Source organism: Mustela erminea, chromosome 8 (assembly GCF_009829155.1).
Source record: "Mustela erminea isolate mMusErm1 chromosome 8, mMusErm1.Pri, whole genome shotgun sequence".
NCBI classification, from domain to species: domain Eukaryota; kingdom Metazoa; phylum Chordata; class Mammalia; order Carnivora; family Mustelidae; genus Mustela; species Mustela erminea.
The window spans coordinates 46,418,122-46,436,209 of NC_045621.1; the positions used below are offsets into that span (position 1 = coordinate 46,418,122).

Sequence of the window (18,088 nt, forward strand, 5' to 3'; positions counted from 1 at the left end):
GTGGAGGGAAACAAGATGACCAGCAGGAAAGGCCCCAAACCTCACGCAGCTGGAGAAAAGGTGCCCTTTCCCAACCAGGCCCCCCAAGAGATGGAGGGGGTACTCCTGGAAAGGTAAGGTAGCACCTCCCCTCCTCCCTCCCTGTCCTCACTGGACCTACTCTGGGTCCCCCAGCCTGTCCGCTCAAGTGCGTGTTCTCTCCCACCCGAGGCCATCGCTCCTGGAGGTGGGCACACCTCAGGCTACCACATGGACAGAGGCTTGCAAAGGCGGCTCAAGGTGCACTTGTCAAGTGACACTCCATCTACTCAGAATTGTAGAGTCAGCAGGTCACCGAGCTTCTATTAATGGAGCTCGAGAGAGAAGGGTGAGGGTGTGGGGGCGGCACAGACTGTATGTGTGCAGGACACATGTCCAGCCCTTAGGAACACCAGTATCTCAGGGTGGGATGAGACAAGGCAGAGGCAGGGATGGGGAGGGCCCTTCCTCGGTCCCACACGACACGGCACACAGGCGCCTCCGTGCTGCCTGGGGTCCCCTTCCTCTCCGAGCAGACCCTCAACAGGCAGCTGCAGAGCCAGGCGCGCCCCTGCTCGCCAAGGCCCGTGGTCCAACAGTCACAGTTACCCACTGCACGCCTGAGACAGAGGAGAGCCTCCTTTGTTGGTCCTCACCTCTCTGTACCCCGGGACCACAAAGCCGGCCTCTCCAGACCAACCCCCGGGAAGCCCACACCCAGCGCCTGGGCTTGTGTCAGAGGACAACCTAGGGGAGACCTGGTGCTGCAGCCAACATGCCGCCACTAGAAACCTCTAAACCAAGAGGCCGAGCGCCACAGCTGGCTCTCTCCTAAGCGTGGGACCATGCCACGCTGGCTCTGAGGTAGAAAGGAGGCGACTTCATACCTGGCGCCTGGGGGGATGGGCGGGCACGAGGGAGGAGTGGACAGTCTCCACCACTGCTCCACAGGCCTCCCTTCTCCCCGTGCCCAGGCTACACCAGGCCACTGTGCCAGCCACGGTAGACCTATATGGAGACGTGCGGCCTTGCCTTCAGGCTTTGCTCACCAGACTTGGGGTCTCCAGTGCCACGTGGTGGAGACACTCGGTGCTTTCAGACCCCAGAGTGTGCAAAGCCAAGACCGCCTGAGAACCCAGGTCACCCTTTTGCCTCTCTGGTCCCCTCAGGCTCCACCGCAGCTCTCCTTTGGGTCCGGGCGGATCCCCGTATGCAAACTGGGTCTTCTTCCCCACCCTGTGGTCTGGGCTAAGTGGACTTTTTGGCAGCTGGAAGAAGGTGGACTGCATTTGACAAGGAGGGACTGAACGGCAGGCAGAGGGAGGAAAGGAGGTGGGAAAGGAAGAGGGCAAACATTTTGGCTTTTATAAAGTCAAGGAAATTTATTTCCTGAGGTCATGACACAGGAAGTAGACTCAGCCACAGCTGTGGAGCTCTCAGAGTGGAGGCCAGAGCCTTACTGACATGCTGGATGAGCCAGGAGGCTTGTAGGGAAATGTCCAATTACCTCTGTTAGTGTGCACAACAGCGGAACGCCGTCCCAGAGCAAAAGGTGTCAGGAAGCAGATCCTGAGCGCACACAGGGGGCTGGCGCGCCCAGCTTCACTGCGAGACCTCGGGGAGGGGGAAGCGTCAACAATTTATGGAGGGTCCAGCTGCTGAGTCAGATTGAAACAAACCATGTGTGGTGGGGTTTGGGTCAGCAGGCTGGAGAGGTTTCTGCTTTCTGATCATTATCGTTTGGGGCCCCACGGGAGGGTCTTGGGGGCCACCTGAGCCCCAAAGCTGGGAAACTCTTCGGAGCTGCTCATGTCAGGGGCCTGTAGGGGAAAGAGTGCACAGCTTCAGTAAGGGGATCCCGCCTGAGCAGCCTAGCTTGCCAGTGCTCCCACTCCCAGGGCACAAAGAAGAGCATCTAACCTTCTCGCTGCTATTTGCAGTCCAGGGGGCGTCCCGGACCACAAAGCCCTTCGATGGCGCTTTGGACTCCTCATGGGCTGGCGGCTTCATGTACAGCTGCAGGGCCTCGCTGTCGACCACGTCAGCCAACTGTGGGCACAGGTGTATGTGGGGGGTGGTCAGTCTGCAGCAGGCATGCACAACGACCATGCTTGCTTAGTCTCCAGTAATCAAGACTCGCTCAGGGGAGACCCTGTCCCTGACATGCCCCGGGAGCAAATGCACACAGCCTTGCTGTCACCCCACGCCAGTCAGAGGCAAGGTGTCCTGGGTACAGGCCTCCTGCCCAGACACAACTCACGTATTCCTCCTCTAGGTTGAGGATGTGATCGATGGCTTCTTCCACGTTCTCTGGGAGCCCCGTCACGGTGACGCAGTTGGGGTCTGGGGCCCCACTCTGTGGGAAGCGAATGTCCACCTGGAAGGAGCATATATAGCAGCTGAGGCAGCTGGGAACCCTCCGCCTAGGATCTCTGGACCAGAGGCTCATGGTTCTGCGTGGCTGGGAATGGTGGACTTCTAGTGAACTTTCCCCAAGTTAACCTTGTTTTCAAGAGGGTCCTGTACATCAGAACTAAGCATGACACGACAGACACAGAAGTCGCTTGTGCCCTGTGGGGCTGCCCCTCCTGTAGTCAGGGTAGGACACTGCCCAACACTACCAAGGGCACCTGGCTGTGCCCCCTGTGCCACCTCACCAACTTAGGGACAGGCACGTGAGTGTCAGACTTTCAAACCCTAAGTGTGGTCAGCAGCTGAGGCAGGAAGCCTTGAGGCCCTCAACTAGGCCATGGGAAGCATGTATTCCATTGCACCCACCACACGTCCAGGACTTGATGATGCCCCTTAACGACTGGGCTAGGGACTCACCTTGAATTCATCCATGATTTTGCGGATGGCTTTTCCACGGGCGCCAATGATACGGGCGTGAACACGGTGGTCCAGCGGGACATCCTCAGAAACCATTTGTTCAAGTTCACCCACAATTTTCAATATGGCGTCCCGGGCAGCTTCTGTATTCTTTTCATACCCTGTGATAGTAATTTGGTCCTGGGGCTGAGAAAGAACAACCAGTCAGAAGATGAGAAACCCTAGAAATTCCAGGCTGGGAGTCCTAACACAGCAGGTGCAGTTCTGGAGGTGACAAGAGGCAGCTCTGGCTGAACGAGGCAGGCCTCACCTTCAGGGTAAACACTGACCCACTCAGAACAGAAAAAAGCTAGAAAAGAATGTCAGGTGCTGATTTAAAACAACAGGTCAACAATGCCTACTAGCTCCTGCCCACTCCCCTCCCACCCCCGGCCCCACCAAGAAGACACATATGGGAAAAGAAAGGGCACCTGCACACAAAGAGAGCTGCAGGTGGGGGCACAGTGTCAGTGACCCCGGGCCCTGCATCTGGAGGCATCTCGCTGGAGACAAAATGACCTGGAAATAAGGTTCCAAACACCGTGGCCAGTACTCCATAGCCACAGCTCACCCCGGCCCAGCCTTCAGGCCTCCCACATGCACACAGACAGGCGAGGCCACCCTCGTAGAGCGCGGGCAGCGCAGACACACGACTCAAGGCGTTACGAACACGTGAGCATAGAATCACCTCACCCCGTGAGCCACATTCTTTAAGGTGACAGAACACACTACATGTACAAAAGAGCAACACAACACAAAGGACCAGAGAACACTTTGGGAAACAAAGAAGAAGAGCAGGAACTTCAAGATCTACCCAAAAGAGGCCACAAGGACCCCAGGAAACAGCAGAGCAGCAGCCAGTCCCCCTCCCCCACTGCCACGGTGCCCAGAGTCCACCACCCGCCAACAAGCACCTCCCCAGACAGACAAAGACCAGAACCCTTCGCCAACGGAAGCATGAGCCTCCCAGGAAAAAGCTGCCTATGAAGAAAACGCAGCCACTGATCCCCTTCAGCTTGTGGAATATTAGCCACTGTGGTCTGAACACCAAATAATGACTGTGATATTTACATAGCAAAGTTGAAGAAGATAAACACAGTGAAGATGAGGGATAATTTCTTCTTTTTTCTTTTTTAAGATTTTATTTATTGATTTGTCAGAGAGCACAAGCAGAGGAAACAGCAGGCAAATGGTGAAGCAGGCTTCCCACTGAGCAAGGAGCCTGATGGCGGACTCGATCATGAGCCTGATCACCACCTGAGCCGAACACAGACACCAAACTGACTGAGCCACCCAGGCGTCCCAAGGTGAGGAGTTTAAAAGAGCTGAATTCTCAGAATTAAAAACATTACAAACTACAGGCGCCTGGGTGGCTCAGGTCACGATCTCAGAGTCCTGGGATGGAGATCCACGTCCAGCTCCCTGCTCAGTGGGAGTCTGCTTCTCCCTCTGCCTGCTTCTCGGCTCTCATTCACACTCTCTCTCCCTCTCAAGTACATAAATAAAATCTTAGAAAAAAAAATTAAAACATTGAAAATTAAAGTTAAAGGGATATCTGGCTGGCTCAGTTGAAGAGCAGGTGACTCTTGACCTCGGGGTCATGAATTCAACCCCACACTGGGCATATGGCTCACTTAAACAACACTACCACCACCACAAAGAATAAAAAAGAATAGCAGTGTAAACACGTTTGTTAGAAATGCAGAGGCAGATCAAAGGATGCATCTGGGGGAAGGGAGGACCTGGCCGGAGGCAGACAAGAGACGGGGCACGGGCTAAGGCCCTATAGGCCTGCCTGCCTTTCTGAACTCAGGCTGCAGCTCAGAGACTTGGGCCAGGGAGAGAAGGAAGGTACAGATGGATGGCCTGCCACAGTGCTTGGACGCACGGTTGAAAGGTCAGAGTCTATCTACATAGGCATGCTGGGATTTGCTGGCTGGAAGATTCTAGCAGACCATTTCTGGGTGCTCTGCTGCATGCTACTGGAGGAGAGACAGAGACTAGGCTCCCACTGTTTGCGAAGCTGTGCTGGAAGGGACCCCTGTTCGAGCCAAGAAGAACACAGGCAGGGGAGTGATGGGTGCGGGGAGGGTGCTCCTTGAAGGACTGCACCTGTGGGGACGATTGTGTGGGAGGGACCCAGCTGATGACCAGGTGGGCAGGGGAGAAGGTCCACGCGGCGATGCAGGCAGGCACAGACCGAGATAGTGCCCAAAGCCCAAGCCAAAATCCGATCCTCAGAGACCTGTCACTCTGCACTCTGCCCTATCCCCACCCACCTGGGCACATCCTAAGCTCGCCTGCTCACTGCTCCCAGGTCAGGATGAGGTTACAGAAGTCTACCCGCCCCAAAATGCTTCGGCAACAGAGTCTGACCTAAGCAGTCATTCTTACCTGGCTTCCATCGTCCTTATCAGGAAACTGAATGTTCACATCATGTTCCAAGCGGATTTGGGTAATCACTGCCCCTTTTCTCCCAATAATTTTGGGATGGTATTTAGGGTCCACAGTGACACTCAGCTTAAAGCTCCTTAAAGCCTACAGATGAGACAAGAGTGTAGGAGTTCAAGGCCGACCATCACCATCATGTGCAACCATGTGCTACTGCCACCCCGACTTTCTGTCTTGAACCCCAAACGTATCCCCAGTGACAAAAACAAGACATGGCTTTCCTATTAGCCTCTGTGTCACCCTGCCCCACCAGCTCAAGGACCTGCCCGTAAGCAAGCTCACAGATTCAGAAAGGACTCCTTGAGCATCAACAAGGCTGGCACGGCAAGTGGCGAGCTCTGAGCTCAACTTTTTAATTGGTTTAACAGGGATCTGATAAGTAAGTATAAAAATGTTCTGGGTCGGATTGGAGGGTGTTTTCCAAGGCTAGGGTATAAAAGCAGGCCAGAAGGAAATGAGAACCAGCCAGCCTGGGACATCCATGGCCAGGGGTGTGACCGTTGGAAGCATACTCAGGTTTTAGAGGTCTGTGTGCCCTGACCCAACCTGACTCCAGGAAGTCCTCAAAGCCCACAACCCAAGGATCTGCACCAAGGCTTCAGGAGGGGACAACACCCAGCCTCCCTGTGCACCACTCAAGAAACCCTTCCAACGGCAGCTCTACAAAGGGGAGGTGGGTCTTGAACCCTCCCCAAAGCAGGGAAACCCTGCAGTGAGAAGGTCCACATGGGCCCGCAGACACCCACCATGGACCACACCACTCATGTTTGGGGATCTTTCGCAGCAACGGCTCCCAGGCCTCACTAACCTTACCTGTCCTATGTGGCTAGAGGCACCACAAATGGCACATTTACTTTGGAAAAAAAAAAAAAAAAAAAAAAGACTAGCAGGAATCTAACTCTGCCGCTGTAACAGGGAAGAGAAAAGTGCTATGCCCGCCAACACTGCCCCTGAAGAAAGGTCCCGGACACAAACTGGAACAGGGTTGGCCAGCTCCTCTGGCCACCTGGCTAAACTGGCTGCCAAGTGGCCAGGGTGCTAGTGACCCTCCAAAATGATGATGAAGGCTGAGTACTGCAGCTCTGGTGGATGCCCTTGAGGCCCAGTGGAAACCCACCCGGTCCTCCTGCTCAGCCTGCAGCTCCCTCACACGCTCCAGCAAGCCAGCCTTGGCCCGGTCCAAATTCGCGGCGAGACCGGTAATGGCAATGACGTCAGACTGCAGCTCCGGTGCCGGCACATGGATGTTCACCTGCACAGACACAGGAGGGTACCCAATGCAGATGGGGTCCTGGACCAAGACAGGGGTGGCCCGCCGCTGCAGTAAGAGCAGGAAGAAGGCGCACTGCCAAGGGGCTGGACTGCCAGAGACACTCGGGAGGAAAAGACTGCAAATCGGGGTACCTCAAATTCGTCCATCATCTTTCGGATCCCACTCCCCTTCTGCCCAATGATGTACCGGTGCAGGTCAAAGGGCACCTCCACTTCGATGGTGACAGGAACCAGCGCCTGCAGGAAACATGGATGGGGCAGGCCTGAGAGCCAGCAGGGAGCAGAGCGACCACGTGAGAACTACAGGGAGCTTCCTGGAACCTTCTATGCTGTTCTGCCTAAACTGAGACCAATATCCAGGCTTTTAACTCAAAAGAAGACACAAAAAGAGAACATGGAATCCAGGGATGCCTAGGTGGTGGTCAGTTAAGCATCTGACTCTGGATTTTGGCTCAGATCATTATCTCAGGGTCCTGGCATCGAGCCCCCATCAGGCTCCATGCTTGGGGGCTTTGCTTGGGAGTCTCCCTCTCCCCCTGCCCTGCCCTCTGCTTGCTTGGGCGAGCGTTCTCTCTCTCTCTCAAAACAAAAACAAAAACGACAAACACCCAAAAACAAAACTACAGAATCCACTTTTTAAAAATTAGTGCCAAGAGAGCACACTTTCAGATCCTCACCCCCAGCTTATGCTATTAAATGTGACAAGCTGCTTACAGAAACAAAAACAGAACTGAGTCCAGGAAAAACAGAGCCACTTGAAGCTTACAGAGGGGGACTGGTGAGGCTCAGACACAGATGCATTTCCCCTGCTGTCAACTGAACCTGCTAGCTCCGTGCCCACTGACAGCCCCCAGGCGCTGGTCTCTGGGCCCCAGACTGGTGTAGCGGGCACCACTGGTAGCGGGAGCTGAGGGGATTGGGGCAGGCACGGCTGGGGCTCGGGTCAGGCACCGTGACCATGAGCGCAGCCAGCATCAGGCCGCACCCACCTCGAGGGCTTCCTTGGCTGCCTCACACTTTTCTTTCCGGCCGGAGATGATGATGATGTCACACCGCCTGGGGGAGCCAGGGTCAGCCTCCTTGATGTCTCTCCCATCTCCAGCATCATCGCCGTTCTCTTGGACTGGCGGCTCCACGCTGTGAACTGGGGAGATGGCAGGAGCAGCTCACAGTACTGACTCAGCATCCTCCACGCAAACACGTGGGAAGCCCCTGACACATGCTGACCCACACGTGCCACGCTTCCCAGGAGGCTGTGAGCTCACCTCCTTGCCTTGGGTGGAGCTGGTGACCTCAGAAACTGGTGGGTGGGAGGTATGGAGAAGGCACCCACTGTGTCTGAAGGGCCAGAACACTAGAAACCAAGCCCCAGGGCTAGGACACGGCCGTGGGTAGGGGTCTGCACCACAGGCTGGGAGGAAGGTGGGAACCTGCACCAGCTTCTTATACCAGGAAGTAAGCGAGCAAGAAGGAAGGGATGGGACCCGTGACAAAGAAACCAGATGGTGGCGACAGGCAGCTGTGCACCTAAACACTAAAGAACCGCAGTCCTGTACTCTGTGTGTGTTGGGGGGGGGGATTGGACTCCACAGACACTTTCCAAAGTTGGAAAGTTTGAACACTAACTAAATTCGATAACACTGCTACACACTGTCAGATCATGTGATTCTGATGATGGATGTCCCCCATCTGTCCCCCAGTTATCACAAATGATGTTTAAAAGAAGTTCTGACGGGGTGCCTGGGTGGCTCAGTGGGTTAAAGCCTCTGCCTTCAGCTCAGGTCATGATCTCAGGGTCCTGAGATCGAGCCCCGCACTGGGCTCTCTGCTCAGCAGGGAGCCTGCTTCCCTTCCTCTCTCTCTCTCTCTGCCTGTCTCTCTGCCTACTTGTAATCTCTGTCTGCCAAATAAATAAATATTTTTTAAAAAAGTTCTGATTCTCAGGAAGGTGCCCCAAAGATAACATTTGAAAAGTACACTCAAACGACTTAGAAAAAATGACTGTATGCATAAAAGGGGGAGCAAGAGAAAACAAAATGAATTTGGATACTGAGTATAGAAAATCCATCTTTATCCTACGCAATTTTCCTCCACATGTACTCAAAATAGGCCATCCTCTAAGGGAAAGAGAGGTGCTTCAGTGGCCGTGACCAGCTCTGTAGAGGACAGAGCATACAAAGGGGAACCAGGAAGCTGCATGGTCACTAACTGGACCAGACACATCCACTGAGACCGGTCAACAAAGACGCTTGGTCACAACCCGAGTGGGAGACAGGTCTTGGGAGAGTCAGCTCTGAGACCCCTCGTTGTGCAGGTCACCTTGTGACCACCTACCGCCCCACGTGGAACCAAGCAACAAGGATGACTCTGAGCTGAGGGGCTGTGGCAGAAGGACAGCCAGGGGCTGCCTGTCATTCAAGGGACAAAACCTGCCAAGTAGGGGTGCTGGGGAAGAGGCAGCTGCAGTGGACAAAGCACAAGCAGCCCCATCACACATGTCATCTGGGACCTGTGTGAAGCCCCAAAACCAAACTCAGCGGGGTGGGGGTGGGGGGCTTTCCTGCTTCAGAGGCCGCAGGCGTTTTGCCCTCCTCTGCCTCGTCACCTGCTGCAAGCCTCGGGATGTTGGGAGGGCCCCTGTCACCCTGCACCCACCTCCTAGAGAAGCCTTGGAATCCCCAGATGAGGCCCATTCACGCGCCCCCTGCTTCCCCACTCAGCATGGAGCTCACCGCTGGGACCCACCTGGGTTCTCCTCTCTGTCTGGGAACTTAATCTGAACATTATAATCCCGGGTAATCTGCTGGATTCTGGAACCTTTGGGGCCCATGACAGATCGATGGAACTTCTGGGGTATGGCACATTCTATGGTCACCTGGGCTTCCTGAGGGTGGAGGGTGCGGGGCACAGCAAGAAAGGAAAAAATAAAGACAGACATTAACTGGTTAGGGTCAGTGCACATCCTCACCAGCCTCCACTCAGTCCAGCACAGACACCTCAACTGCTCCTTATACAACAGGGTGGAGAGAGGAGGGCCGGGGGCCAGGACCAAACGGGACACCTCTTTCTGACATATTTCCCAGACACAAGAAAGTACTGATGACCCGTATGTACAAAATGGCATGAGGCTTGCTGCCGCCCAGAGCCAGGAGCACCACGGTCCTGTGTCTGACCCAGAGTCCCTGGCCTCCTGCAACATCACGCACTGTCCCTGAAGGGTGGCTACGTGAGCCAGTGACAGCGAATGCTGTGGCTATGACTCCATGAGGAGGCATGGGGACTGCTGGTTGGGGAAATACTTTCCAGGCCGCAGCAGGAGAGCACCAGCAGGGACATGTTTCTGCGTGGATCTGCTCTGACAGGCCCTCCCCTTCCATCTCTTTTCTTCCCTTTGGAGACGAGAGGCTGGCTCCTTGTACAGACTGTACTTCATCCCATGTTTTAAAAAAGCTGTTGTTAGGAGAGGTATTTTCACCGACTGTCAGGATGAAGGCCAGAGGCTGAGAGCCCCAGCCTCACCAGAGGAGCCCACTTCAGGGCTCAGGGAGCCCCTAGCCACTCGCCTTGGCCCTGGTTGTTGGGGCTAAGAGCCCCATCGCCTTCCCAGGCACCTACCAGGTCCTCGATGATCTCCTGAATGCGCTTCTTGGCCGCCTCCACACAGTCCTTGGCACCCTTGAGGGTGACCTTATCGCTCTGTGTGCCCGAGCGTGGGAAGCTGACCATCACCCCACCATACTCTTCGGCAATCTCCCGCAAGACCTGGCCTCTTCGGATGACAAAATGGCGGTGGTGCTTGGGGTCCACCAGCATGCAGTCTTCCACCACATTATCCTGCACCACGGAGGGAGGGCAAAAGTAAATGACCCTGCCAACCACGCCTGACAGGACAACCAAAGTGCAACTCCCACTGGACCTTACCAGGTTCTGGATGAGGGCCTCCAGCTCCCTCTGGGCCTCCCTGACAGCATCCTCCTTCCCTATGATGGTGATCAGGTCCTGGTCCTTGTCCTCAGCCGTTGGGAATATGATGCGGGCTCCCGTGTTGTCACGTACCTTGCGGATTTTGCCACCCCCTTTGCCAATAAGGAACTTGTGGTATTCTGGCTTTGCGCGGATGTCGACGGTAAAACTCTTGGTTTGCTGTGGAAACCAACCCCAGATACACTGGCCTGATGCTACCTGCATGGTGCCCCGAGCAGGTGAGTAAGAGGGCCTTGAGAACAAAGCCCCGTGGCTATCAAGCCTCACCAAAACCAAGGGATGGATACCCAGACAGGAGTACTGACGGCCCCTCAGCCATCCAGACACTGAGATGGCTTGGAGCATGTGCGTTCCTAGCCCCAGTCCTGCCATTTACCAGCAGTGACCCAAGCCTGTAAGCCACTCTCCACCTAGAGGGGACTAGGCAAGTACGGCCTCGGGGTGCTAGGGGACAAGGGGCGCACTTGCACATCAGGTAAGCCCACGGGACCGCCAGCCCCACTCCCAGGCACGGCACTCTTATTCCTCCTGAAAGTCCAAAAGAGTGCTCCCCGTCTAGGCCCTCCTCTGCTTGGGCTACAGGGGAGCCCACACACCAACAGCAAGGCCCAGTCTCAGTCTTAGAGCCACCTAAGCCGACCAAGGCCCTCACATGACACCAAGAAGCCAGGCTCGAGGAGCATCTGGGTGGCTCAGTGGGTTAAGCCTCTGCCTTCGGCTCAGGTCATGATCCCAGGGTCCTGGGATCGAGCCCCACATCGGGTTTTCTGCTCAGCGGGGAGCCTGCTTCCTCCTCTCTCTCTGCCTGCCTCTCTGCCTACTTGTGATCTCTGTCTGTCAAATAAATAAATAAAATCTTCAAATAAATAAATAAAATCTTTAAAATCTTAAAAAAAAAAGAAACCAGGCGCCAGTGAAGGCCCCAACATGATGACCTTGCTGAGGACGCCAGCCCCTCTGGCAGATTCACCAGGAGCCCACGTGCACCTCTAGGCTGACTCGGACACACACAATGCTGTTTCCTCGCCTTCCCTGTATTCTGGAACCTGGCACACAAGCATGAAGAAACACAGAAGAAAAGAAGGTCTGCCAGCATGCTAAATAGTAATATGCAAACAAACTTCATTATCTTTTAAATGCTGGTTTCTCCTACACCTCCAAGAAAATCTTCTAGTCTTCTGACCCAGACACTGGCAAATAGCAGCGTTACTAAAAAGTCAATGAGCAACGAGGTAGGTGAGCCCAACCCAGCAAAATGATAAAGGGTAGTACACCTAAACCAAGTAGGGCTCATCCCAGAAAAGCAAGGTTGGTTAAACTTCAAAGAACAAAAAACCCCACAAAGACCCTAAAAAAATCTAATACGTATGCTTAAAAAAAAGAGAAACCTCACTCTCGTGTCAACAGATAGAGAAAGCCTCCTACAAAGTCCCACTCCCAATTCCCGTAGCAGCTCTCAGCAAACTTTTAACAGAAGGGAACTTCTTCAACCTGACAGCACCTTCGGGAGACCCCTAGGTCACTTCCCACTCACTGGTGAGGGACTGAGCCCTCCCCACAAAGTTCACCCATGAAGCATGGCCATCCCCTCTCACCACTGCTCCTCGACACCGTACTGCAGGCTCAAGCGACACAGGAAGACCACACCTATAGTCATACGGATCCAGCAGGGAGGAATTCCACTGTTCACAGATGATGTGTGTTACACAGAAAGCTCACAAGAATCCATAAAAAAGTGTTACTGGAACTGGTAACTGAACTTTAAGCCAAATGCATAAAACAAAACCAATATAAAACTATCAGATATATTTCTATATGCTACAGTAACTGGACATTAAGATGAATTAAAAAGTACCATTACAACAATGCTAAAAAGCAAAATAGTGAGGATTTAAATTGAATAATATATAAATGAGATCCACATGCTAAAAACTACAAAGCACCAATGAAAAATCAAAGACTTAAAACTTAAGAATGCAGCCTGAAAAACTCCAAACTCCTGAGCTGTCAGTTCTTCCCAATTTGATCCTTAGATTCAACATAGTCCCATCCAAATCCAAGCAGGACCTCCCCCTAGAAACTGTTAAGCGGATTCCAAATGCACAGAGAAAGGCAAAGATGCACGATGGCCAGAGCAGTGTGACAAAGTGCAAAGCTGGAGGGCTCTGCCAGCCACCCTCCTTCCGGAGGCGCAGGAGCACAGCACGGTCCAGAAACATACCCAACATGGGCTCCACAAAGGGGCAAAGGTGACCCAACACAGAATTTTAGGGGTGATGCCAAAACATTTTCATTGCAGTGGGGGTCACCTGACTGCTTATGCTCATCAAAACTCAAGTATATGCTAAGAAAGGCATGTGTTATTGTCTATAAACCATACTTTAAAAAAAAACCCAGGGGCCCCTGGGTAGCTCAGTCTGGTTAAGCGTCTGCCTTCAGCAGGTCATGATCCCAGAGTTAAGGGATCGAGCCCCGAATCGGGCTCTCTGCTCAGTGGGAAAGCCTGCTTCTCCTGCTTCCTCTGCTGCTCCCCTTGCTTGTGCTCGCTCAATCTTAAATAAAAACTTAAAAAAAAAAAAAAAAAAAAAAAAAAACCCCAAACCAAAAAACCACTAAGGCAAACAGCAAATTCTCCATATTGTTTAAGTAGGCATTGGACCTACGAAGGCCCTTTGTTCAGCAGTGGCAAAATCAAAGATAAAAAAAGGCGTCTGAAGCAATATTCTGACCTGCCACAATGGGGTGAGGATTTTTAGCAAGGGAGAGATGCAGTGCCGCCACTCCTGGGCGTGAAGCTCACCTTCTCCTCAGCCAAGTGCAGGAGCTGCTTCCTGGCCTTCTCCACGTCCGAGGCAGGGCCCCTGATGACAACCGTGTCACTTCCCGAGCCCTCCACCGGGAAGTGGATGTGCACCCCACCACACTCCTCCATGATGGAGCGGATCAAGCGGCCCTTTGTGCCGATGAGGGAGTTGTGCAGCTTGGCCGGAATTGAGACCTCCAGCTCGGCTATGTTGGCCTGAAATGACACAGTCTGTGAGGTGTGGGACACATGGCGGTATGCCCACTGCAGAGGGGTCTGGAGCCCTTGTGAGTGTGGGTCCATATGTGAGGATGTGAAGGATGGGGTCTAAGCTGTTCACATGGCGAAGAAGGAATGTCTCCATACGACACCATAAAGCAGAGACACAACCAAGATGCCCAGATTGTCAGCTTTTCCTATTAAAACTCTGCCTCCAGATTTACCTCCCATGAGAAACAATGGGGTTTAAGACACTGGAGATGGGAAGCAAGAAAGGTGAGCAGGACAACGGTCCCCTGGCTGAGTCCCCGCATAGAGGACACAGAGCTGACAGTCTGGGCAGACTAGGACTGGTGGAAACCCCGTGAACTGGTGATTGCTCCCATGCTGCCATCACCAGGGGGAAGGGACTGTAGGTGCACAGCACTGTCTACGCTGTAGGACACTGGGTATAGGAGGCCTCACCCCAGGACTTGGAACACCCAAGACCAGGCATGTGTCTTAAGAGCAACTCCAAAAAGGAGAAAAGTAATTCATTAAAGTACATTAACAAAACTCAAACACATTGGTAGGAATGCAAAAATATCCAGCATCCATCCAAGTAGACTCCCTAACTTCTGGCAGCCAACAGAAAAATACCAGACATTCAAAAAAAACAGGAGAAACTCCTCCATGAGGAAAGAACAGAAAATAGCCCAGAAGTGATAGAGACTTTAGAACCAGTGGGTTGGGAACATGACAACAAGCATTTTCACAACTGCACACATGGTAAAAACAAAAACAAAGGAAACACTGGGCATGTCAAGTATAAAAACAAACTATTCCACCTCAACTTCTACAAGTGAAAATGTCTAAAATGAAAAACACACTAGATGGGATTACAGGCAGATTAGACATTACAGAAAATTAATGAATTTAAAGAAACTAATGGGGGAAAATACCACTTCTCCTTTCCACCCACATACATAACATACCAGTGAATCATAAGACCACCTCCAGCCTGCCTAGCTCTAAGTAACTGGAGTCCCTAACGGGAAGGACAGAAAAAAACTACTTAATAATGACTCCAGAGGCACCTGGGGGCACAGTCAGTTGAGCATCTGACTCTTCATTTTGGCTCAGGTCATGACCTCAGGGTCATGAGATCAAGCCCCACAGGCTCTATACTCGCCAGGGAGTCTGCTTGAGATTCTCTCTCTCCCTCTCCCTTTGCTCCTGCACATACTCTCTAAAAAAAATCAATAAATCAATAATGACCCCAGGTTCTCCACATTTGATAACACTAAAGTCTTTGGATCCCAGAAGCTCAGTGAACTCCAAGCAACATGAAAAAAGCACACCCAGACACGTTGTAACTTGCACAAGGCTTATGCTTGTGATACACCCCTAAATACAGTCAGAGGAAGTCTGTGCAGAGGAGTAAGGCCAAGGAGGACCTCCGATATGTCCTCAGAAATGCCATGAAGGTCCTGAAGCATTGTTCTAAGTCCTGAAGAAAACCTCCAGTCTGAGGTCTGCTACGGGGAGCACAGGAAGGCACAGGCTCACTGGAAGATGGTCTGGCACTTCATCCCCAAACTGAACACTCTGACCGTAGGACCCGACCTACTACTTAATCCTGAATGCAGGAAGCCAGTGTGAAACAGCACAGTGTCGTGGGGCCGGGGACATGGCCATGGGGGCTCAGGTGATAAAAGGGGTCTTGCAGCTTCTCAGGCTGCACTGCAACGGGCACAAGGTCACCTGGAGACAGGACCCAAGTGCATGTGCACTAAAAACCCTACAACCACCACAAAAAGGAAAGTTCTATGCAATAAGCCAGAAGAGGAGATGAGAGGAATAAGAGAATTCTCTTAAGTCCAAAAGCAGACAGAAAAAGAGAACAAAGTAGACAGGACAAACAGAAAACAAACGCAAGAGAGCTTGGTCAGGCCACCATGACCAGGGGCAAGGCCTGCAGGTACAGCTTCTATGTGGGGCGGTGAGAAAGTGAGGCAGATGATGTTGGGACACAGCTGTGTGAATGCGCTCATGCCCCAGCCTGTACACGAAGGTGGTAAATTTTGTTATGTGTATTTTCCACAATTCTAAAAATGAAAAAACTGATATTTAATCACATTCACTAAACGTGTAATAAAATATGTAACATAATACATGATACACAGATTAACCATGGAATTAAATGTAAACATCTGCATTGAAAAGGCAGACACTGAGGAGCCTGGATGACTTAGTCGGTTAAGGGCTGACTTTTGATTTTGGCTCAGGTCATGACCTCAGGGTCATGAACTCGTGCCCTGTGATGGACTCTGTACTTAGCACAGTCTGTTTATCCCTCGCCCACTGCTCCTCCCACCCTCACTCTCTAAAAGCAAGCTGCCTAAAAGAAACCCACTTTGATGAGAAAATATAGATTTCAGGACAAAGACTACTATCAGGGGTAAAAGAAGGTAATTTTATAATGATGTAAGTTACAGGAATATCAGGAACGTGAAAGACACCAGCACAGCACAGGAAAATTATGAAAAACTTTATGCTAAAAACCTTGACAACCTAGATAAAGTAAAAACCCCTTGAAAGAAAAGCTACCAATCTTAAGCAACAAGTAAGATCTGGGCATGCAGGGACCTATCACCCAGCAACAAAATCAAACCGACGGGACAACACGGATACATCTCACCCCAGCTGCTCCAAGTGAGCATAGCTTGAGCTGTGGGAGCAAACACCATGATCTCCTTTGTACCAGCGTGCAGCAAACCCCACAATGCCCGTGACTGAAAGCCAACGAAGGGCTGGACAGGTGGGGGTGGGGGCTGGGGGGGCTGGCCGGACAGAGGGAGGTGCTGGAGAGGGACACAGGGACATCTCCGGGGTGCTGGATAGGCTCATTATGCTGACTGTGGAGAGTCCATGCATGTATAACATAGGTCAAAATTTATCAAACTGCATACTTCAAACATGCAGCTTCTTAATGTTAATTTTCCAAAAATTGAAAAAAAAAAAAAAAAAAAAAAAAAAAAGATTGTTATGCCTTCAGGACAGGATGCTCTCCAAGCACTCAAATCCAGTGCTACTGCTCAAGTCTCATGATAAGCACAGCCCCAGGTGAGTGGCAGGAGCCTGGCCATGGGCCTGCACTGCGTGGGGAGAGCTGATGACACGAGACCATGGGGACCCTGGCGCATGCCCTGACACACAACACCCCATTACCAGGTCTTTCTGGATGGACAGGATGCGGCTCCGGGCGGCCTCACAGTTGGCTCGCTTGCCTGTGATGACAATGGTCTCTGAATTGCTATTCTCTGCTGGAAGGTCGATCTTAGTGTTGCTTTCTTCCCGAATCTACAAGGAGACGGGACCATGAGAAGGGACCTCCCAGTTGAGACACCCGGACCCCAGGGCCAGAAAGTTTAAGCCATAATGGCACAGGGCTTTGGGAGCCAAGATTCAGGAGACAAGCTGGCTGATCACCTTTTTAATGTTTGCACCTCCTTTCCCAATGATGTTCTTGTGAAATTGTTTGAAGATCGGAACAGAAATTGAATAGCTATTTTCCACCTTAAAAACAAAAGAGGTTGCACCATTAGCCATCATGCTGGACAGTGACGTATCCCTTCATCTGTGAGGGAGTATTAAATGACAGGATTTGCTATTAGAAAACACACAACTTGGATCCTGCCTGTCTCCCACTAGGACCTCTGACCTTTAGCTGGGGGACGAGCTAACCTGGCAAGCCATAGCTGACTGATGCAATGCCCCCTTTATAAAAAGAAGCTCTCCACAGAACCCGCCACGTGGTCAGTGCAAGTTCCATAACCCAGAAGCAATGTGTCGGGCACCCTCAACAGACATTCTGGGTAGAGAAGGGAATCCTGGACACCAGGATGAGAGAAGCAAGTCCAGAGCACACAGACCCTGCTACTCCTAGCCTGCACCACGCCGTGGCAGTGTGAACGAGTTCTGTGCTGGAAACACCCCCATCAGCAACCTGAGGCAGTGGTGAGCTCAGTGCAAGCCCCATGAGAAACACAGAAGCATGAGCCCATCTGCAGCCTTCCCATCAATAACCCCCTTCCGTACTTTAAACTGCTGGTTTCCATTCCAGCTTAAACAAATAGTAAATCAGTAAATGGCTTCTCATACTGCCTATGCAATGTCTTTCCTCACTGGATGGGACAGTTTATCCACCTTTGTTCTTCTCCTTCTATTTTTTAAAAGATTTTATTTATTTGAGAGAGAAAGAGAGAGAGAGAGAAAATAAGCAGGGGTGGGTCAGAGGGAGAAGCAGACTACCGGCTCAGCAGGGAGCCCAATTCGAGAATCGATCCCGGGACTCCAGGATCATGACCTGAGCCGAAGGCAGTCGCTTAACCAGCTGGGCCACCCAGGCGCTCCAAGTTTATCCAGATTTCTGGAGGTCCCTCAAGGAAACAAGGAGCCTGGCACCCGCCTTGAACCTCATGTAACACTGAA

General features: G+C 52.2%; 1 protein-coding gene across 4 annotated transcripts in view; it reads right to left on the reverse strand.

Moving 5' to 3' along the window:
- Positions 1-989: 989 nt before the first annotated feature.
- HDLBP (high density lipoprotein binding protein) overlaps positions 990-18,088 on the reverse strand; it is a 72,772-nt gene continuing 55,673 nt past the window's right edge. For all 4 annotated transcript variants that reach the window (XM_032355463.1, XM_032355464.1, XM_032355462.1 and 1 more), the window contains exons 15-28: positions 17,087-17,173; positions 16,826-16,957; positions 13,394-13,612; positions 10,531-10,752; positions 10,225-10,443; positions 9,355-9,493; positions 7,599-7,753; positions 6,742-6,846; positions 6,455-6,589; positions 5,281-5,424; positions 2,848-3,033; positions 2,279-2,395; positions 1,939-2,067; positions 990-1,838 (exon numbers count right to left, since the gene is read on the reverse strand). In XM_032355463.1, coding sequence (XP_032211354.1) covers positions 1,752-1,838; positions 1,939-2,067; positions 2,279-2,395; positions 2,848-3,033; positions 5,281-5,424; positions 6,455-6,589; positions 6,742-6,846; positions 7,599-7,753; positions 9,355-9,493; positions 10,225-10,443; positions 10,531-10,752; positions 13,394-13,612; positions 16,826-16,957; positions 17,087-17,173 — 2,076 coding nt within the window. In that variant the 3' untranslated portion in view covers positions 990-1,751. The remainder of the gene's footprint in view (positions 1,839-1,938; positions 2,068-2,278; positions 2,396-2,847; positions 3,034-5,280; positions 5,425-6,454; positions 6,590-6,741; positions 6,847-7,598; positions 7,754-9,354; positions 9,494-10,224; positions 10,444-10,530; positions 10,753-13,393; positions 13,613-16,825; positions 16,958-17,086; positions 17,174-18,088) is intronic.